This window comes from Mus pahari, chromosome 5 (assembly GCF_900095145.1).
Source record: "Mus pahari chromosome 5, PAHARI_EIJ_v1.1, whole genome shotgun sequence".
Taxonomy (NCBI): Eukaryota; Metazoa; Chordata; class Mammalia; order Rodentia; family Muridae; genus Mus; species Mus pahari.
Window position 1 is genome coordinate 138,922,320 of NC_034594.1, and position 23,101 is coordinate 138,945,420.

General features: G+C 44.1%; 1 protein-coding gene across 2 annotated transcripts in view; it reads left to right on the plus strand.

Moving 5' to 3' along the window:
• The window catches only part of Ildr2 (immunoglobulin like domain containing receptor 2), a 62,824-nt gene extending 52,557 nt beyond the window's left edge, over positions 1–10,267 (plus strand). For both annotated transcript variants that reach the window (XM_021198584.2, XM_029538536.1), the window contains 3 exons: positions 1,412–1,625; positions 2,445–3,141; positions 4,293–10,267. In XM_021198584.2, coding sequence (XP_021054243.1) covers positions 1,412–1,625; positions 2,445–3,141; positions 4,293–4,328 — 947 coding nt within the window. In that variant the 3' untranslated portion in view covers positions 4,329–10,267. The remainder of the gene's footprint in view (positions 1–1,411; positions 1,626–2,444; positions 3,142–4,292) is intronic.
• Positions 10,268–23,101: the final 12,834 nt, after the last annotated feature.

A 23,101-nucleotide genomic window follows, 5' to 3' on the forward strand; every position in this document is an offset into this window, starting at 1 on the left:
GGGGGGGGGGGGCAGAAAAGAGAGGATGCCAGAGAGGATGCTGGGGCTTTCTGGTCACCAGCCTAGCTCCAAATTCAGTAAGAGAATTAGGTGAACACATAAAGTCCTCTGGATACATACGCATAGGCATGCACCACACACACACGCACTCGTCCTCATCTTTCTCTAAGTGGATTATGTTTAAATGTGTTATAATTTAATACCAAATGATCCCCCGAGTAAATTGTCATTCCTGTGTGTTCTCTGTAAGACAACACTAGGAAGTCCTGCTGTTGTACAAAAGTCCTCTGGTCCTCCCAGTACCACAGAGGATGGAGGGGAGGCAAGGGAACCTGAGAGACCATATCTCTGCCTCCCACATCTAATTTTGGCTTCACCTTTCACACAGCCACAAGGACTAGTAAATGTTGTCTTTAATAATATTTTCAAAGTCTCAGTTAAAGGATTTAGAAAACAAGTGGATTCAGTTACATTACAAACAGGTTCACTAGATTTGTTTAAGTAAAATGAAATTCAATACATTTCTAAGTTTTTCAAATAATCAAAATTTGTTATTTTTCCAGCCTACGTCATAATTCCGGTCCTAGTTCACAAGTGCTTCTGCACAAAGCTAGGAAGTGAGAAATCTATGACCGCATCTTTCTTACACTTTTTAGGTAGGGGCCAGAGTTCAAGCTACAGCCCAGTGGACACAAAGGCTAAGTCCACCTTCCAAACTTCTGACCTAGCCACTCATGACCACAAACACCTCGAATCCTTTGGTAGGGAGGGGAACAGGTCTACCCAGGCCTTAAGAAGGTCTGGTGCTCCTTGGTCAGGGTGTTACACAGCAGGAGCGTGGTCTAAAAGGTAAGTGGACTGAAACCAAGGTATATGTCCTTCACCTTGACTTTGAGCCTTTTGGAGAGCAGTATGGCTGAGGAGAGCAGAATGGGCCTCTTCTAAAGCATGGTGTTCATCCTGGCTCTAAAGACCCCCCTTTGGAACCGGGCCAGCAGAAGGGAAGATGCTATTAGTCATGGCTTTTTTTCCCCTTCCTCTCTTGGCCCAACATAGCCTGAATCGTTGAAGTTCAGCGCAGTGATTATATAGGACAGAGAAAAACATTTGAACAAGGGAGATGCACTAGGAGGCCAGCTGCAGACAGCCTGAGTTCCAGGAAGCCTGCCTTAGGTAGAACAAAGACAATTGTCTCCCTATTCCAAGAACAGCATGTAGGAAGCCTCCCTCACTGTAAGCAAGTTGGGTTTGAGCTGGAGCCAATTCCTGCTGAGTAACACAAATACCACCTGTGCGCACCTACAGCCCACCGGCTCCCAGGCAGGAGATTCTGGAATAGGTGACCTCAGCCCTTAGCAGCACTCCCTTCCTACCCTTTATAAAACCTCGATGCCTGCTTTTGTCCCTGCAGATAACAACACCATCTCGGAACTCAGCTCCCTGCATGATGATGACAGCAATTTCCGCCAGTCTTACCACCAGATGCGGAATAAGCAGTTCCCTATGTCTGGGGACCTGGAGAGCAATCCCGACTACTGGTCAGGTGTCATGGGAGGCAACAGTGGGACCAACAGGGGCCCAGCCTTGGAGTATAACAAAGAGGACCGTGAGAGCTTCAGGCACAGGTGACGGTCTGAGTGGGAAGGGACCACTGAGTGTCTGTTCTGTTTCTATAGACTGTGGAATATCTCTTACATAGATTACACCCTTTTGATACTGTGTGTGAGAAGTAACCAGTTAAGCCTTTTTTAAATGAGTGTCTTGGGCCCTGTAGTGAGCCCAGACACTCTCTTCATGTTTTATCCTAGAACACTGCCTTTATCTTCACTGCCCTGATCATTTGTCCTAAGAATGATAATCATACCATCATCTCTTGTAATTAATCCTTATACTTCTAAAAAGCGGCTACCGTTTATGTCCCTATTTTAAGGTGATGAAATAGAAAGTTCCAGATGCTAAGAAACTTGCCCAGGGTGATAAGTCCAAGCAACATTTAATAATCTGTGTGACAGCTTGATTCCTGAATGGCATGCCTGCACTCATGATCTGTCCTTGGAGGACAGTAGACACCCCCCACCCCACCCCCCATTTCCTTTACCCCCTGCAGAGGTCTCCGGCCTCTTGACTTAATAGGCAACTTGGTCCCTGCCTCAGAGAGAGATACAGTCCTTACTATGTTACCAACTATTCCTGGTCTCCTGGGACCAGAGCTGTGTGTTGTTGTTTGCTGTGGTTGTGAGGGTGGGTGGAGTAAGACATGTGGCTGTCACCCAAGGGTCTTCTCAGCACAATCACAAGCTGATCTGTGTGTTTCAGCACTACACAGAGCACAAGGTATTTTCAGATACACAACCATTCTGGTCTTCCACACAAACTGCGCCCCTGAAACTCCAGGGGTGCGCTGCAAGGGTTCCACGCAGTAACCAGTGACCATCTGCCCGCAGCCAGCAGCGCTCCAAGTCCGAGATGCTGTCGCGGAAGAACTTTGCCACGGGCGTGCCGGCTGTGTCGATGGACGAGCTGGCAGCCTTCGCAGACTCGTACGGCCAGCGGTCGCGGCGCGCCAACGGCAACAGCCACGAGGCGCGGGCGGGGAGCCGCTTCGAGCGCTCAGAGTCGCGGGCCCACGGTGCCTTCTACCAGGACGGCTCGCTGGATGAGTACTACGGGCGCGGGCGCAGTCGCGAGCCGCCGGGAGACGGGGAGCGCGGCTGGACCTACAGTCCCGCACCCGCACGCCGCCGGCCGCCGGAGGATGCGCCTCTGCCGCGCCTGGTGAGCCGGACCCCGGGCACCGCGCCCAAGTACGATCACTCGTACCTGAGCAGCGTGCTGGAGCGCCAGGCGCGGCCGGAGAGCAGCAGCCGCGGGGGCAGTCTGGAGACACCGTCCAAGCTGGGCGCGCAACTAGGCCCGCGCAGCGCATCCTACTACGCCTGGTCGCCGCCAGCCACCTACAAGGCTGGGGCCAGCGAGGGCGAAGACGAGGACGACGCGGCGGACGAGGACGCGCTGCCACCCTACAGCGAGCTGGAGCTGAGTCGTGGGGAGCTGAGCCGGGGCCCGTCCTACCGTGGGCGTGACCTGTCCTTCCACAGCAACTCTGAGAAGAGGAGGAAAAAGGAGCCCGCCAAGAAACCCGTGAGGGCTCACTGGAGCTGGGTCCTGGAATGGGGAGTGGGGGGTGGGTGAGTTGTGGGGTTGCAAGGCCCCCTGGCGGAAAATATGGTCGTGGAGGCCGAGTCATCAATTTCACTCTATCCAGGGTCAGGTAGAGGAAGTAAGGGTGGGAACCTCAAGAGATGACAACATCAACAAAACATTTTTAAAAGTAGATGATGTATAGGTGATGGTAGGAAAGACCTTCAAAGCTCACATCCCCACTAGCCTTTACCCGGGGTTTCTGTGGACTGCGTGCAAACTGTTTTGTGCACGCTTATGCGGATATGCCAGAGAGGGATGGTTGTTTACAAAGGACCCACTTCTTCCTGTTGAATGACTGAATGCTGAGTCGCGTCAGTACCTTGCGTGTGTGACAGGAGCCTTTGCTTCTGCTCAGTTCTCTTGTAAATGGACTTACATAGACTTCATTGCTTTCTCTGTACACTTAAGAGAAGTCTCCTTTTCCTTCAGCCCCTGAAAGAGCTCTGGACTTCGGAAACTTTGGGAAAACAGTCAGGTGTCCACAGGGGGGCACCAAAGTACTCCCGCCCCCCCTTCCCGGCTATATACACTTTGGATATCAGTCTCCATGCTTGAGAATTTCTGCCTGTCAGCTAACCTGACAGCACTCTATTTTCCAGACTCTCAGCTGGAGAGTAGCCGGCCTGCCTACCTTCCTGCCTTTTTTTTTTTTTTTTTCCTTTTCAATGGAGCTCGAACCCAGGGCCTTGCCCATGCTAGGCAAGCTCTCTATCCCTGAGCTGCATCCTCAGCTCTGGGCACTTTTCGGTATACAGTATGGGGAGCAGGAAAGTGAACAGGAAATAGGTGTTCGACATTATATTCATTTCCCCCAAGGGCCTAAGCGTCTTTGGGCACACCATCCACATGTCAGTATTCTTGAGACAATGCCAAGTCATTCTTTGGCCATGGAACCGGGTTCTATCTGACGTATGTTGGCTTTAGCATTTTCTGGGCTTTGGGATAATCACCAGAAATCTAACAAAGTCTAGAGTCAAGGTGTGCCTGGTTTTGATCAGGTTTTTCAGCTCTGCCCAGTTAGCCACCAGTTGTGTCTGTTGCTTTCTCAGTCTGTGGTTTAACGGTGGGCTCTTTCTGCTTTTCCCTAGGGCGACTTTCCAACCAGGATGTCCCTTGTAGTCTGATACTTATAAGACACCTCTCTGGATGACTGGAAATCAGATGCAGATTATGGCGACAAGACCCAAATCTGAGAGCCAGCAAGCCTAGGACCTTCTCTGGCCAGCAACCACCTTGGAAGCCTTGCTGATCTCTGTTTTGGCAAGGGATCCTCCTTTAAGAAGGCTGATTTCAAATCTTAGTGCCCATCTATCTCGAGCAACTGACCAAGAAAACGCTGTGTGAGAACATACCACGTAATAACCCACCAAGTTTATCTTGCAGCCCCCCAGCCCCCATTTCCTTAGCAGAAACAAGACTCTGCATCCAGTTCTAAAGCTGGTAGCTTTGGACCCCCTGATCTCTAGAAATTACCTATGCCTGCAGTATGTTTTTCTATGAGTGCTGTTCTGTGCTTAGTCAGAGGAATTTACTACTACTGTTAGAAGACCGTCTGCTCACAAGAGAGAGAAATGGTAAAATGTACCTTGTATCCCCTTGCTTCCAGTCACTGGTCAATGAGTCTTGTTATGCTAAAATCAGAAGGTCTTTAGTGAGCGTGCTGGCCATGACCTCCTGGGCAATCACAGAAATGGCTTCAATTTGCTGCTCTGACTCACAATTCTAAGTGGCTGGGACAAACAGAGGATGGCATTTTGAAAAACCGTCTTAAGTGGTCTTTCTTTTTCCATTCAGAGGACGCAAACTGCTTTTCATCTTTCTGTTGCACACACTGACGATCCTAAGGCTCCCCCCCCCCCCCCCCCCGCCTAACCCACACTGGTCCCTCTATTCCCTCCCTCTCCTGGTCTTTTCAGGGCTGGTGCCTCTGAGGGTGTTCCACTCCATGCTTCAGTGTGAATGGCTTGTCATCAGGTGCCTTTGACAGATGCTTCAAACACACATTTGAGAGAGGAGAAAAGCGAAGTCGGTGATACAGAATGAACAGGAAATGATATGTAGACTCATTATATTTTGAATGCAGGTTGTTTCCCCACAAACACACTCAGATTTTTGTTTTGTTTTGTTGTTTTTGTTTTTGTTTTGGATTTGTACTTCACTTAAGAATTATTTCTACCATCCTGATTCTGCTGCTGCTGGGCACCAGGGAGTGTGGTGTCCACATCTTCTGGCCTCACTGGCCCGCCACTGTACATGCTTTTGGGGAGAAGAAAGATAGAAGCCCTTCCTCTTCCTGCCATTGCAAAAAAAAAAAAATGCACCTCCACTATCCTACATGGTGAGAGAAGAGCCTGGTCACTACCGTCAGTTTCTGTGCCCATCTTATCAACTCTAAGCAGACAAGGAAAAACATCTAGCCACAACCAACAAAAGAACTGCCTAGCTGAGCCGAGCCCAAACTGGAGATTCCTGCTTGAGAGGAGACATTCAGTGTTCCTATGTGTTCATTTATCATCGAGGATAGACCTCCCATCAGAGTATTTGTCTCTGGTCGGTTACTCACCCAACCTTGGGTGTCACACAACCTTCACTTTTGTTAGCAGACTTTTCAGTCTGCATTATTGTGGTGAGACACTTGACTGGATGAAGTGACCGGAGCAAGGAGACGCACACTATCCCCTAATCCAGTGGTGGTCCTGCTTCTACTTATTGATCTCCACGTAGTCTCTGATTCACTGGTCAGTATTTCCATGGCCACGTGACTGGAATTCCAGAGTCCATTCTGTTAGCATCCATTGTACTTCATGAGATTTCCAGAAAGGGTCTTCTGTGTGTGGTGTAAGAGCTGCTGGGTTACGGTGGCTGTCAGGGGGTAGAATCATTACTTGGAGGAGAACTGGCCTGCCAAAGGACTTCACGGTTGCTTTGGCCTGCCCTAGATGGATCAGGAGGATACTTCAGCCCAACACTGGCACTTCCAAGGGCTGGAAGACAAAAGCCATAACTCTGGTGCTGAGTTTTAGACTTGCTAGTGTCCCTGGCCTCAAAACACCTAGGTCTGTTCTGTCTGTTTGGGCTCTAAATCAATATGGCAAAAACATCATTTCTTAGTCACCAGCTTTTGATTTCAACTTGCTCAGGCACTTTGAAGAATATTTGATAGCCGCAGTAGCTATTGTTATACGGAGCACTGTGTCAGGCTTCTAACCACCAAAGAGCCCCATAGCACAGGCTACAGAGACCAAATATATTGCTTTGTAGAGCCAGGGGCATGTATGAGCTTGGGGAAAGCTGAGGGAGCAATGAGTTAAAGAAAAATGTTAAAATTGGAAACAAAGTTCTAAATACAACAAGTCTATAGGCTGACAAATTTTAAAAAATCAATGTACAGAAGATAACAGGTTTTCAATATAACGGAGGAAAGTGGAGCACAGATTGTTCTTTGTAGGGCTGTATGAGTTACGTGGGCTAACAGACCTTCAGTGGAGAGGAAAGGCAGTTGCTTCTGGGTCCGTGGATAGGAGATGGTCTGAATGGACAAGGCTAAGCTGGCTGTCCTTGGTGCCCTCGACATTTCTTTACACACCCCTTTGTTTCTTCTCCAAATACTGTGTCCTGCACAGGAAGTGCCTATGCGTATTAGTTCCTTTCCTGTTTTTCTAGGGCATAAGGAAAGTGTCATATAAGAGGCGATCTCCATCCACTGATCCCCTACAATTTAGGAAGGAAGATAAGTCATGCCCAAGAAAGGATGAGTATATTTTGTGCATATGATAAGAAATAGTGCTATGGATAAATTATAATAAACCCAGAGATTTAAAGTTTTCTTTAAAAGCAAAAACCTTAAATGGGAATATTTTGATATTTAAGTGTTGTGTGTTTGTCCATCCATCCCATTTTTAGGACATGCTCAGTGATCTGCAAAGCCAGGCTGTAGAAGTCTGAGCTGAAAGGAGGTGAAAGAGAAGAGAGAGAGGAATGAGTGGCCTCAGGGAGGGGGGAAGAGAGTAGAGGCCTGCTGCAGGGGCTTCTGTCTCTGCCTGTGACTCACAGCTGAGTCAGGGACAAGCTGGAGGAGGGAGTGTGGAAGCAGGAGAGGTCCCCTGGTGCTCAGAGCTCTTCTCTAGGCCATGTATAGACTCATTAGGAGACTCAAAACTGTATTCAGTTCTTCCATCCAAGCAAGCCCAGGGGAGCTCAAGATCTAGTCCTCCTGGCACTTGCATCTACAGCTTGGGGTGCAGTAGCACCTCACATGGGTTTAGAACCTCACCTTCTCATGATCTTCACTCTGCATGTGGTGTAGGGGTGGGCACCCCAGGGTGAGAAGGGGCTGGCCCTACATGTAATAATCTGGTCAGATCTGAAGTAGTCTTTGAGAAGAGTGGAGTAAAAGACACAGCTTTGACTCATCCACTCTCCATCCATTTTTAAATAGATGGGTAAGCCATCATCCACATTTATGGAGTCACAAACCTGTCATATCTTTAGATTTCCAATTTATAGGCCTTTCCTGCTGGATCTGTGTTTTACAAAATTGCCTGGTCATAAGAATTACTTGCCTAGGGAATGGAGAGAGATGGCTCAGCAGTCAAAACCACTGCTTTAGCGGAGGACCTGAGTTTGGGTCCCAGCACTCTCCTGATGCTCACAGCTGTCTGTAACTTCAATTCCAGGTACCCACAGATCTCGTAGAGCATCTGGGAGCACTAAACTCACATGGTACACATATATACCGTCAAAAACTCAGACATACAAAATAAAAATAAATGCATTGTTAAAAACTGAAAAAGAAAGGGGCTGGAGAGATGGCTATGTGATTACATGTGCTGGCTGCTCTTCCAGAGGACCTACATTCATTTTCCAGTACATGGAGACTCCCAGCTCCAGTTCTAGGGGATCTGATACCCTCTTCTGGCCTCTGCAGGTACTGCGCATACACACACACACACACACACACACACACACACACACGAAGGCAAAATACACACCTAACAAAGAAATAAAGCATTTAAAAACACTTGGTGGGACTGGGGATGTGGCTCAGTTGGTAGAGCGCTTGATTAGCATGCACAAAGCCCTGGTTCAATCCCTAGCTCTATAAACTAGGGGTAGTAGCACATGCCTGTGATCCCAACATCTGGGAGAGTTAGAAGTTCAAGGTCATCCTTGGCCACATAATGAGTACAAGGCTAACCTGGGCTGTATGATACTCTACCTTAAAGAACCAAACAGTGAAAATAACAATTAAAAAACACATGGATTACTGACTGCCACTGTCACAAATGCTGTTGGGCTTTGCCTTGGAGAATGGATGGGTGGCTCTGGAGTAAGGATTCATACTCTGAACATATCCTTTCAGAGAGCCTTGTGGTAGATGCATTTGGGTGGTGCTACACTGGATTGTACCTCTGCTGCACCCCTATCTGCTGACCATGAATATTGTTTGTGCTGTGGATTATTTCATTCCAATGTCACTGTGAGGTTCCTCTAACTCCCTTGGGGTTGGCACTGGTGTGGCACCCAGCAGTCCCAGCTATGACATTGGAGACTGGCTCACCAGAGTCCAGCTGAAAGGAAACATTTAAAGGGAGGGGATTGAAGGACCTTTCCCGGGAGACTTCTTGACATGTTCCAACTCCCAGAATAGTGATGTGTTGTGACAGGCTGAGATCAGACAACAGAAATTACAGGCAATTTTCTTATTCCCTTACCATCTTGAATAAAACTTAGCTCATGAACAGAAAAAAAGCCATCAGAGAAAATGGCAAACGTAAATCATTTTTAAAGGGTACAAATTAACAGCTTTGCTAATAACATAACTTTCATGCTAGGACCAAAAGTGGGTGGAGAAAAAAATAGTAAAATATATATTACCCATTCCAAAAACTGATGTAGTTGCAGCCAGAATCTTATGGAAGTTTAGAAGTGATGTATAGAGTACAGGAATCACCCATGAAAATTCTAAGGTCTTAGCAAGCAAAAGGTTCTCTGCCAGGACCCTACCTCCTAGTCACTTGGGATGACCCGTGAAGCTCAAAGGCCCTAGTAGCATCAAAGGTGAGTAAGAAGAAGCCGAGATGCTTTAAGCAACAGCGTGAGGTTAACATCAACGGGGCACATTTGTTCTTCACAGCAAGCCCTGTGTTTTCCCATCTTACCCAATGTGGAGCTGGGGCTGAAAGTGTGCCAAGTGATCACCTATTGCCAAATAGCTTTTAGTCTTTAGATGGCCTTCTGACTGTCCAGGTCCTAAGCCTGCAGTAACCACAGGCCCAGCCTCTAGTGTGTTCTCTTCACAAGCTGATGGACAGTAGGGAGAGCCCTGTCTCGATATTCACTCACACATCACTGGTGAGGAGAAGCTATGAAGGCAGGCATTTGCCACTTCATCTATCCACATGAGGTTCCTTGAAGTCTGCCCTGAGAGGGAGGTGCCTCTGCTGGGGGGATCTTCATCAACAGCATCAAGCTATGAGGGGAAAAGTTTTGACAAAAGGGTTGCCACTTTCCACATTCTTCTCAAAGAGGAATTTCTAAGCCAAGCTACAGATTCATCCAGGCTCAGAATTCCATAGCTGTGGGCAGGAGCTGTCATCTTCACTATATTTTGAGATACATTTTTTTTTTTTAGGTAGAACTTGAGATCCAGATCTAGAGGAGGATAAAGAAGATGAGAAGGATAAAGTTGTGGCAGTTGAGCTAAGAGTCATGTTTGAGGTTTTGGTGGGTCTGACTGGACAGGGGTAAATGAGGTCTGCCTCCTTTCATCTAAACGGTTGGGAAAGATACCCATGGCTTCTCCCTTGCCGTATTTATTAACAAAGATGTTAGACACTACCCTGTGAGAAATTTCCTTGTGAAAATAAAGACCATGCCATCAAAATAGTGGGGTGCAAAGTTGCCTGCTTCATGAGAGTCACCTGCCCAGTTGTTTTTGTGCCTTGTCTGTGACATCAAAACTGAAACATTTATATCACTGTCACTCATGATTTTTTTCCTGTGTCAGACATACAAAGTGCATTTGATTGTAATGTTTTAAAGTAAATAAAGCATTTCATCTGCTTTTGTTATAAAGAACTCATTAATTATGTTACAATCTTACAGTTAGTGCTCTCCAAGATTTTTTTTTTTTAAATGCGAAGTGACCTGTATGGAACTGGCATTATGAAGCTCAGTGCTTAGTACTGCTATCTAAATAATAACAACAATTATTATTAATAATAATAATAGTAATAATATACACACTCTCCAAAGAATGGTCTAAGTACTCTAGAGGCAGACGTTGGCAGCTAATGTGTGTTCCAGCAGACTTTAATGAGCTGCAGACTGGGTGAATTCTGTTGATACCTGCTGTGACATCAGGACATATGTCATCTACATATGTAGATATGGTAGTTGGACAATGATAGTACCTGGCTCATATTCAAGAAAAGTGCCTTTGCCTGACTCTTTAGAGAAGGGAGAGGAGAGCCATTCCGTGGGAGGACATTTTAGTTTCTGAAGAGATTTGGAAATTCCTCAGTACCATAATTAAGGGAAGGCAATTAAAAAACCTTTGTGAGCATAAACAGTGGTAAGTAGCTCGTGGAGCTATTAATCTCTTTGATGGCCGGGCCCTGTCAAGAGATTCCAGAAAACCTGTCTTTGCTTGAAACGTTTGGGCTTATCTCTGTTCTTTTAGTAATTCTGTTAAAATATTTCCGTGTAGGTTTAATTTAAAAATAGACTCTAAAGCAGTTAAACTCATACCTCTTCTGGACTTCCTGCTATTTGGTTAATGTTTTAACTCCATTTTGATTTTTCCAGCCCTTATAGAATAATATTTTTCAATTTCTCAAGTATGTTTAGAATCTTCCCTCCCCCCATCTCCTCCTATAAATCTTTTCTAGCTACATTATAGATTTTCTTGATGAACTGTTTTTCCTCCTGAAGGAAATTTTCTTTTGTGCTGGTCCCTTGGTGGGATATGCTATTGGTTTGTTGCTGTCAATCACAGTGTCTTGTTATTGTTCCCCAAAGAGAATCTCACTGGTGACAGAAGTCACTTTTTCTTCACCAAACTGAAGTCATGATTTTGCTTCCTTCTGATCCCCAGGGTTGCTTTTGAGATGTCTGTCAACCCAATTGCTTTTCCTTTGTCAGCAATCTACCTTGTGCTTCAGGATACTTTTCAACTTTGACCTTGTCTCTAGTATCCTTAGGTTTTAGGGAACATGCTACTGTGGGTTTCTTTTTATTTATTACAACTGGGACTGTGCTTCCTCAGTCCGTGGGCTGGCTTTTTATCAAATATGGAAAACTTTAAGCTATTAACACATCAAATATTTCATCTCCAAACTCTCTTTTGACAAACCCAATTAAATGTTTCATCTTTTTGTTCTACTCTCTGTATTTCTTAATATAATCTTCATGTTTTCTCTTTCTTTGTCTTCAGCTCTCTATTCTGGGTAATTTCTTCATGTTTATCTTACAAATTTCTATGTTCTCATCAGTTAATTCCAGTCCCAATTCTAATACACTTTTCAGTTCTGGGTGTTCAACTTAGCATTATTTTTTTTCTTTTTGTACGAGGTCATTTTGATTGTGACAGCTTATTCTTATGTACAATTCCCTTTTATTTTTTTGCAATCAATATAATAATATTAAATTTTACAGATTATATTTCAATACCTATACTGTCTGTACCTTTAATTTTGGAGATTGCTAATTTGCTCATTGTTGTTCATGATTTCTTGTGTTTATGTTTTTTTTAAAAATTTTGAACATGCGTGATGGAATATCATGATATGTTGGTTTCAGTCAAGAAAGACCTTTTCTAGTTTTTAAAGTACCCTATTGTCCCAAAAAGTCTAAGATTGAGACTAAGATTGAAGGGAAATTGAGCAAGAACTGGACGTGCTGCAGAGAAAAAAAAATAAAGCATAGTGATTTGTAATAAGATAAAAACAGAATGATTAGGGAGACTCAGATGTACATATGGTTCAGAATTGGAACTTTGTAAGAAGATTTAAATATCTTTATATGCTATTTAAATATCTGATATCAGACAATTCTAGGGGCCAACTGTGAACAGATCATTAAGTGTGCAGAGGGACTACAGAAATTATGGATCTCGATCTCATTCAGGAAGCAAGGAAAGACTAGACCCAAAGTATGAGATAGAATAAGGAGAAATGAAACCATCTATTTTCCTTCACTTTGGCTAAATCTAATCAGAGTTTTTATGTACTTTTAAATCAAAGAAATAAGTAGTAGGGTAGTTTCAGAGTCTCCTGGTAGAGACATCCTAATGCTTAGCATCATACCATTTAAGTGAAAGCACCGTTCTCTGCTGAATCGGTTAAGCATTTCCTGGGTGCCTTTCAGGTAGCCTGAGATGACTCACCCAACATGGCAGGAGAGGAGCTCGCAAGTCCAGCCAAGGGACATGAATTGTCTTGACACGCCATCTAGTGGCACGCATTCACTGGAAAGCCTGAATCTTTCTAACTTTCCAAGAGTCAGCATGCTGGACAGAGGCAGGAGCGCTTGGTGTTCTTAAAAGGCTCTATGTGTACCCTCCATACAGGAAGAGCTACAGGTCATCAATGGTTCCTCAGGGAGGGAGAATTAGTTTCCTCTAAGGATTTGCTCCCACATAGGATGCCTACTCACAAGTGCTCAGTTTTTCCTCATGTGGTACCCAGAGGAGTTTACCTTGAAAACATAATATAGAAAATCCTAAACTCAAAACATACACAGAAGCTTACAACCTCCACATGAATAGTTTGTGGTACTTGTAATATAATTTGCATGGTACATGTGATATGTTAATTCACATATATCCTTCCTTCCTGTACCTATATCACTCCTATGCCTTCCTCACCCTCCAACTGGTCCCATGTCCCACCTTCCAAATTCATGATCTCTAATTATTATTGCTATAATACACACCACATGCGCTCACATTAACATGTGCTCGCTCACACACGCATGCACACTGACACACACATATGTGTAAAAATCTACTCAGTCTTTTTGGCATTGGTCATATGTACATGTGTCCAGGTGTCACTATTGCACTGTCACACCTTGCAAGCGGAGCATCTTTTGTAGACTGGTTTGTAGCTGGGTTTGGTGTTTCTCCTCCAGTAGGATCTTCCAGTACCATGAATACTAGGCTATGAAAATGAAGGCTGTAGGTAGGCACCATCTCGACTTCTTCTCCATGTTCAGTAAATTATATAGGTGTTGTCTTTAGCAATAGGGCTGAAGAGCAACCAATAGCCTTGGTAGTAGCCTGGGGTGTTTGGGGTTTCCATGGGACCCTTTTGGCCAACAACTTGATTGGATGTAACCCATTCTTAGTACTGGAAGTTTCATATGGTGATGGGAGGTATCCAGTTGGGGTTCCATCTCCCCTGTTATTTGGTGATTTCATTTAGATTCATTACGTATATGTATATATTTTAAGAAGCTTCTACTGTATTAGGTTTTCACATGGCTCTTATCTTTATTCCTTTTTCACTCCCCTCTGAATTTCGTCCTCCTGTTCCAGTCTCCCTGTCCCCATGTGTGTGTGTGTGCACCTGTGTGGTGCTTTGAATGAAAACGGCCCCCAAAGAATCATGTGTTTGAATGCTTAATCATTAGGAAGTGGCAATACTTGGAAGGGATTAGGAGTGGCCTTGTTGGGGTAGGTGTGGTCACGTTGGAAGAAGTGTCACTAGGAGATGGGCTTTGAGGTTTCAAGGACCCAAGCCAGGGCCATGTTTCTCTCTTACTGCTGCCTGTGAATCCAAATGTAGAACGCTCAGCCCCTTTTCCAGCACCATGTCTGCCACCATACTTCCTGCCATACTGGTAATAGACTAAACCTCTGAAACTGTAAGCAACCCTCAATTAAATGCTTTTCCTTATAAGAGCTGCCATGGTTATGGTGTCTTCTCACATCAGTAGAACAGTGAATAAGACAATACTGTATTTATCTTTTTGGGTCTGTGTTACCTCACTCAGAATAATTGTTTTCTACCTCCATTTACTTGGGAATTTCATGACTATTTCTCCTCCTCCTTCTCTTCCTGCTTCTCCTCCTCTTCCTTCTGTTTGTTTTGTTTTCAGTTTGTTTTAATGGCCAAGTAATATTCTACTGTGTAAGTGTACCCCACTTTTTTTAATTCTAGTAATCCATTGACAGATACCTAGGCTGTTTTCAATTTCTGGCTATTACAGGTAGAGCATCAATGAACATGACTGAGCAAATGTCTTTATGGTAGGGTATTTTGGGTATTTGCCCAAGTTGGATCTTGAGGTAGCTCTATCCCATCTTCCCGAGGAACTGCACGCTGATTCCTGTAGTGTCTGCACAAGTTTTCACCTCCAGCCCTTACTTGGCATCGTTGCCAGCATGCAATGTCATTAGTTTTATTGACCTTTGTCATTCTAACTGGTGAAAGGTGAAATCTCTGAGTAGTTTTGATTTGTGTCTCCCCGATGACTCAGGATGTTGAACATTAAGTGTTTCTCAGATGTCTGTGTTTCGTCTTTTTAGAACTCTCTGTCTAGATCTACACCCTGTTTTCAACTGGGTTATTTGTTTTCTTGATGTCCACTCTTCTTTGTCCTTTATATATTAAATATTACCCCTCTGTCCTATGTGTAGTTAGTAAAAACTCACGTCCCATGCGATAGGCTGCTGCTTCATCCAGAGGACAGTGGCCTTTGCATGCAGAAGCCCTTCCATTTCATGAAGTTTCCTGTATTCATTGCTGATCATAGTGTGTGTGCGACTGGTGCTCTTTTCAGAAAATCTTTTACCTTTTGTGACACTGCTCAGGTGACCCAAAACATGAGACTAGAAAAGCCAGGGACCTAGGGGAAAACTAAATACTACTTTTCTGCTAAAGAAACATAACCATAAAACAACTCCTAAGGACCGTCTTCTACACTCCCAGAGCAGTGCCTTTCTCAGCCATTATCAGAGAAGCTTCCTCCTGCAGCAGATGGGCTCCTTCTCATCTGGGCTCTGGCAACTAAATATGGCAAAAGCCAGTGGTACTGGAAGACACCAGTGGAAGAAGGTCTTCTAGACACAGCCAAGCTGATGTACTACTGGGCCTGCACAGGTCTAAGCCCAAGTAGACACAGACTCCATCCTAGAAACTATCTCTACTTGATAACCACTCTCAAGGGAAGTTATTTTGTCCCAATAGAATCTTACTTGGTACACAAATCACACTAAAGGACAGGCCCCATGCTCACCAGTAGATGGCTAAGGCAAAACAATTTCAATGGTATTTTTGGAGGGTTTTGCTTTGGTTGTTTTGTTTGGTTTGGTTTTTTCTCTCATAATACATTATCTGGTACAGGTCTTTTGCTTCTATATTATGGTGTGTTTTCATGAAATGTTTCTGTATCTGCATCTCAGTAACAAATCCCACTAAAGCCCTCCACAACTTCTTGGCTTCACTTGTTTTGGACTTATAAACCCATCTGTGCCGCCACCTTAGTTAGAAAAGACCTTTAATGTCTTTCCTTGATCGCTCCAGTATCTCCATATCTCCTCTCCTACTGCAGGTGCTGTCTTCTGATGTATTAATTTTCTACTTTGTTTCCAGAGGCTCTAGACTAAAGGTTCTCAACCTGTGCATCTCGATCGACCCCTTTGGCAAACCTCTATCTCCAAAAATATTTATACCGTGATTCATAACAGTAGCAAAACTACAGTTATGAAGTATCAACCCAAATAATTTTATGGTTGGAGGGGGGACTTATGACACTAGGAACTGTATTAAAGGGTTGCAGTATTGGGAGGGTTGAGAACCTCTGTTTTAAATAATTTTGAGAAAAATACTGGATGTTTGGCAAGATGCTTTTCCTCTTCAGGAGAATTCTTTGTTTCTCTGGTTTTGTGGATTGTTTGTGCCCACAACCCTGGTCCTCTATTCACATTTTAGAACACTAATCCTGAATGTCATGGTTATGGTCTTTGGATATATAGACCTTTGAGCTATGTTCTAGTTCTCTTCTGTTGGGATAAAACTCTCAGACTGAAAACAGCTTAAGGTAGGAATCAATTTATTTGCTTACACTTCCAGATCACAGTCCATCCCTGAGGGAAATCAGGAAAGGAACTCAAAAGAGGAAGATGGAGGCAAAAGCTGCAGAGGAGCACTGCTCTTTAGCTCACTGTCAGGATGGTGCAAGCTTCCTTATACACACCAGGGACACCTGACCAAGTGGTGCCCATGAACTTGGAACTCCTACATCAATTAACAAAGACAATTCCCCATAGATGTACCAACAAGCCAAGCTGATCTCTTGTCTGATGACTCTAGGCTCAGTCAAGTTGATAATTAAAGCTAGCCAGGACAAGAGGTAATTAAGTCATGATGGTGGAGACAGGAGAAAACTTGATTTCTTTCTTTGTCATGGGGAGGACACAGCAACAGAGCATGCATCTATAATCCAGGAAAAATGACTTCACCAGGAGTGCAGGAACTAGTACCTTCACCCTGGACTTCCTAGGTTCTAAAACTGTGGGAAAGAAATTTACAAAGTTTAGGCTGTAGAATCTGTGACTTTTTTTTTTCTTACAGAAACCTCAAATGACTAAGATAGTTACCAACCTGTGCTGTCTTTTCAGTACAAGTAGGAAAGACATCCTGAGTGCACAAGACTGTGAGGTTTGTTGTGCTACACTCCCAGTGTCAGACTGAGTGATCCTGCATCCCTCACCCGCCTTTCTGGCTCCATATCCTTTTGTTTTTAATTCTCAGGGACAACTCACACCCTGTGCTTTCATTTTTTCATGTGGACAGAACAGTTAGGCAAAATTCTTCCTATGTGTTTAGACCAAATCTTCATTTTCTAACACGGTTATGAGAACTCCTATATTGGGAATGGATTTGTTCATTGGTGAGTTCCCACCCATTGAACTGAACTCACATGTATGATTTAACTTGTAAATTATAACTGAATTCACGTATGTGACTTAACTTTAAATTGTAACTGAACTCATATATGTGACTTAATTTGTGAAAAACAATATATATTATACATATATAATCATTTATATAACTTCTAAAATAGATGTAACTTTTAAATTAAGAACAAAGGATTTGACAGGTGGCGTGTGTTGGGGAGGGGAGGGGGTCATATGCCTTTAATACCAACATTCAGAAGGCAGAGTTAGGTGTATCTCTGAGCTTGAGGCCAGCCTGGTCTACAGAGTGAGTTCCAGGATAGCCAGGGCTACAAAGAGAAGCCCTATCTCAATGAACAATAACAAAAAGATTCATCTATTTCCTTCACGTAAGTAAAGCCTCAAACTAACCTGACACACACTTTCCATAAGATTACATTTTCTTTACTTTCTAGCATTTGACATAGAAATTCAAACAGCATTTCAGACAATTTTTTAGCAAATCCACAGCTGTAAATTCTTGTGAGAAAAGGCCATTTATTAAAAGAGGATCCCCTTGAGAAAGGTGAACTCTGTGCTCGAGGCAATCTCCACAGAAGAGCAGGAAGAACGCACGTATCCCCATGGTAACTCTTCAGATTCCAGTAGCTGAGAAATGAAGTGGGCTTTCATAACGAAGCAAACTCGAGTCACTCAGAACAGGCCGGGGAGTTATCCATTGGTTCCTCTTCTCCAGACATTGGAGGGCTCTGTGCACAGTACCAGTGAGACAGTGTTGAGAACTGACAAACTGCCCTTCCTCCTGGCAAAAGCACCACTCACTCCAGAACACTTAATGCATGTTGCCACCTTCTCCAGGATGTTCAGAATGAAACGGAATGCTTTGCTTTATTTCTTTTATCTTAAGGGGAATAGCATTTTAAAGTTGTCAAGTATACCTCATGCTTTAAAATGGAAGACTTGATGAGCACTGTAAGAATCTCAAGGTTGACAACTCCTTAGCACTAGCTTACTGCAGAAGGGGAGCAGCAATGCACTGAATTTACATGGTAGACTCAGGCCCCAGACACATAGGCGGTGATGTCTCTAACTTGATGGGTAACTGGGCCTTGGATGCCGGTGAGAAACTCAATTACCACATACATCATAACTTCACACACAACCATGCCATATCTTAACTTCCCTCACTGATGACATTCAACATGTGAAAATGTTTTCTACCTAGAAAACAGAGAAGTGAAATAACCAATGGTTCGAGTGACAGGATATTTTCTGGCAAAGACTTAAGTCTGATTTGTCATTGTCTGGACCTCTGCAGCCTGTCTGGCATAGTCAAGTGACTTAGGGTGCACACGGGTTCTCTGTGACCTGAGCTAGCTTGCTGCTTAGCAACAGTTTCTACATCCATTTTTCTTCTCTTCCAAACCCTTGCTGTGCTGTGTCATGAGGTCCATTTATAGCACATGAATACATTGCATAGGGTGTGTGTGTGAGTGTGTGTGTGTGTGTGTGTGTACGTACACATGTGTGTGTGTTGTCCCTTTACTCCAGAACTCCTTCTGTGCCATCTATGAGCATTGTCTTGTACTCTTCAGTTTGAGTGTCCTGCCCCACCAGGTTCTAGTGTCACATTTCCACACTAGTATGTGTTCTGTTGCCAAATTCAACACACAAATTAAAAACTCCTTTCTGTTTATATATTTACTGTTCTAAAAGTAATCTCATTTTTGTTTTAGTTTCATTTCTGTTGCTGTTATAAAGAGAAAATATGCCAAGAGGAAGGGTTTTTTTTTTTTTTTTTTTTTTTTTAGTGGACAACTCCAGGTGATACTCCATCACAGCAGGGAAGTCAAGGCGGTGAGGACTTACAACATCTACTCCCATCTCGCCTTCACTCAGGAGCAGAGAGACATGATGCATACACACCTGCTCGCCAGTCCACCTTTCACTCTGGTATAGTTAATGTACAGCCTAGATTATGAAACTGTGCTGTCTACCCTCATGGCGAGTCTTCCCATATCATTCAACCCAAGTTAAGAAAATTCCTGGAAGGCGTGGCCCACAGGCCAACCTGATCTGCCCAGTGCTCATTAAGACCCCCTTCCCAGATGATTCTAGATTATGGCAAGTTCACAATTTAAACTAATCATCAGCATACTATGATGGTACAGAGCACACAACAGAGTCTCACATACTAGCTGAACTAAACCCAAATAAGAAATCCCAGAAGCCTCATCTTTGAAAGGCTGGCAGAATCACACTCAGAGAGGGGGATCGACCAGACAGACACTTTTCTAGCCAGGTCATCTCAGCCAGCACACACGATAACAGGCACTCTGAGGCTCTTCAGCCTAGCTATAAGCTAAGCAGAGTTTGCAAACGTCTTCAAAAGGACTTGCCAAGAGACAGTTTGCTTTCTCAGTGATAGAAGACGGCAGGATGTGGGTCTTAGTTTTACTTACCAATCTCTTATAAGCAAGAGGTTCCGTGATAGCAGAGCAATGCCCGAGGCAATACATCAGCAGCCAACCTGGCTTCTCACCCTAACTGAGAATTTATAGCTATGGAGATTCTTGGTGGAACTGATTTAGAGATAAAAAGCCAGCTTGCTCATGTGTTTTCTCTCTCTCTCTCTCTCTCTCTCTCTCTCTCTCTCTCTCTCTCTCTCTCTCTCTNCTCTCTCTCTCTCTCTCTCTCTCTCTCTCTCTCTCTCTCTCTCTCGTGTGTGTGTGTGTGTGTGTGTGTGTGTGTGTGTGTGTGTGTGTGTGTTTTAATCAACACCTAGGCTTATAACTACTATTGCTAAATCACTAATCTCAAAGGAAGAGAAGAAACAAAAGAGTAGAAGCTATCCACTCAAGACATCAGGGTTGGACATCGGAAGGACATGGAAGATACTATGCCCAGATTGAGGAGAGATACTGGAGCACTGCAAACAAAATAGAGAACAACAAAAATCCAGTCTCAGGTAGGCACGGCTGTAGTCTGCTCTTCTCCATCATCTCGGAGACTCATTTTCTTTCTCCTATAAAAGATAGCAAATCTAGGTGATAGTAAAAGGGACAGACAAGGGGCAGCCTGCTCACCTCCCCCTATTTATGATGTAAATGACATAGTGGGTCAGGAGGTCATTCAGAGGCCTCCTGTCTGACTCGATCTGACTCAGGAGCATCAGAGTACAGGAGAGGAGAGGGTGAGGCCTGGATTGGGGGATTTGGAAGATGAAAAGCAGGATGCTTTGATGCATAAACACTATTTATGCCTGCGATTTTTGAGAGGTGCATGAAGAGATGTTGAAGGGTTTGTTTGCTGTGATTGCCACACTCTCAGGGATTTTTGAGAGACTGCCAGGATGAAACGCTCGGGTTAAACTGATTGTAACAGCATTTAAACAGTTCCCCCTCTTAGGGAGGATTCGTCTTCTCATTTAGCACTATAGGGTTTTGTTTCTTTCACAGCTTCTTTGAGGAGGCATCTATACTCAGCATCAAGACGAGAGAAGGAACCAGGATGCTCCACTGTGCAGCAATGGGCTTCAAGGGGTGTTCCCTGGATCCGCACAACTGCTCCTGGCTCTGTCTGTCTCTACCTTCTATTTCAACAGAATTTTAAGATCATTCAATAGAATACTCATATATATATATCGCCATCTGATCTGAGCTGAGAGAGTGTCTATCTCTGTTTTACAGATGAGAAAAATCAAGACCACAAGTAGGAGAATGGTGTTCTCAAGCCTAGAGTTATGTTCACACACACACACACACACACACGCACACGCGCACGCGCACNCACACACACACACACACACACACACAGGCACTGAGAAGAAGTGGAGTGAGCATCTACATCTCCTGATCCTTTGTTTCTTAACCACCTTGCACTGAATCTATGTCATGTAAGCAGACACAATGGTTATAGAAGCTCATTTGAAAGGCTGTCACAGTAAATGAAGCATCCATTAAAGAAACATAGAGCCTTGCATGCCTTTTGACACAGCACAAAGCTGTCAACTAGTGAGAGACAGGAAGAGCCTGCTGGTCCATGGGCAGTGGACAGAGCCAGCATCAAATCCCAAGAGAAATCTAGAGACTGGAACAGTGAGACAAATGAAATTGGGAGGTGTTAAGGCAAAGTCTGATTATTTTGATCTATGAAAAAATAGTTCAAGGACAGATGGGGATATAGTGGTTCAAATCCTTTTGTTTAACTTGTCTTAACAAGTATTTGTTGGGCAGTCACATGTCTGTGCAATGTTCTTGGCACACAGGTTACAGCCATGAAGAAGAATTAGACAAATAAAGTCTGCCCATACAGACCTCAGCCCCCGTGGATGATTTCATAAGAAACCCAGTACCAATAAAAAAATAAATACATAAGTGAAATAATAAGTAAAATGAGGTGACAATAAAGACATTGGCTCATAAGGAATAGGATGACATTAGGAGGCAGTTCAGAGAAGATCTCTTTGAGGAGGGGGCATTTTCAAGCTGTTATTTAAAGGAAAAAGAAATGAAGATTATTAAGACCACTGGGCAGGCTTCCAGGGAGAGAGCAAGCAAGAGTAAGTGTGACTTTAGGGTGTATTAGGAAAGAAGGGAGGCCACCATGCCCCAGAGTCAGTGGAAGAAGAAAGACTTAAGAGCTGCCAGGGGGATTTCAGGGTCTAGGTAATTGGTCTTTGATTGTACAATGGTGATGATCGCTGGCCATTCTCTCCAAATCAATTCTTCTCTTTCCTTGGTAAAGGACTTATTTGGGCACTTAGATACTGAATTTCCCAGAGTTCCTTGCAGTGGGGTGAAAGCACATGACAAAAGCTATTACTAGTGGAATATGACCAGGAGAGATGTGTGTAAGAAGACCCCCATGTTATTGAAGGGCAGTTGTGTTTCACTTCCTGTCTTACTGCTGTCTTGAATGACAAACATTCAGACAAAGACAGTGTGCTAGTCAGAGAAATGGAGGTCAAGCTGGGAAGGACCTCACTCTCAAATGACAATGCAGAATTATTTCTGCCATGTGTGATGGTTTATTCTGATTGTCAACACGCCACAACTTAGAGCTACAGAAGAGGAGAGCCCCACTTGAGGATTGTCTCGATTAGGTGGAGACCCCCCCCCCACAGTGGGCAGTACTATTGCATGGGCTGGGTCCTGAGCTACCTAAGAGCAAAGAAAATTGGGCTGGAGAGATGGCTCAGTGGCTAAGAGCATGTATTGCTCTTGCAGATGTCCTGGGTTCAACTCCTAGCACCCACACAGCTCATGGCTGTCTATAATGGCAGTTCCAGAGGATCTGATATCCTCTTCTGTGGGTACCGCATGCACATGTTGCACAGACATACATGCAAGGAAACACCCATATACATAAAATGAAAATAAATCAAACATGTGAATGACTAGAAAATGCTTGCAGCAAGTGAGCAAGCTAACAAGGACACCTGCGAACTTTCTGTGCCTGCACACACTCTGCATCTGCACACACTCTGCTCTTGACTATGCATGTGCTGCGACTAGTTGCTTGAATTTCCTGCCTTGACCTCCCCCCAAAAATGATGGACCATAACTTAGAACTGTAAGCCAAATACACCCTTTCCTCCATTAGGCCGCTTGTTGTCACTTTTTTTTTTTTAAATCATAGCAACAGAAATAAAAATAGAACACCAGGCTGTGCTGTTAGGTGAGAAAAATAAATTATCTTATTTAAACTCCAGTACTTTGAGGCCTTCATTATAACAATGTAGATCTTCCTATAACTAAATCCATGAGATGTTTGTCCTTTATGAAGCTAGAAGCCGCTAGAAACATTCAAACGGATGACTGCTGTGGCCCATGCCTCGCAAAGCTCCTTCTGAGTCCTGTATGGAGAACAGATTGCATGAAGCCAGCAGAGAAGGAGGGCAGACCTGCTGAGATCACGGGCTGAGGCTGTAACGGTGGGGGAGGAGATGCTGGGGAGAATATGAACACTTTGGCAGTAGAACAAGTTGGC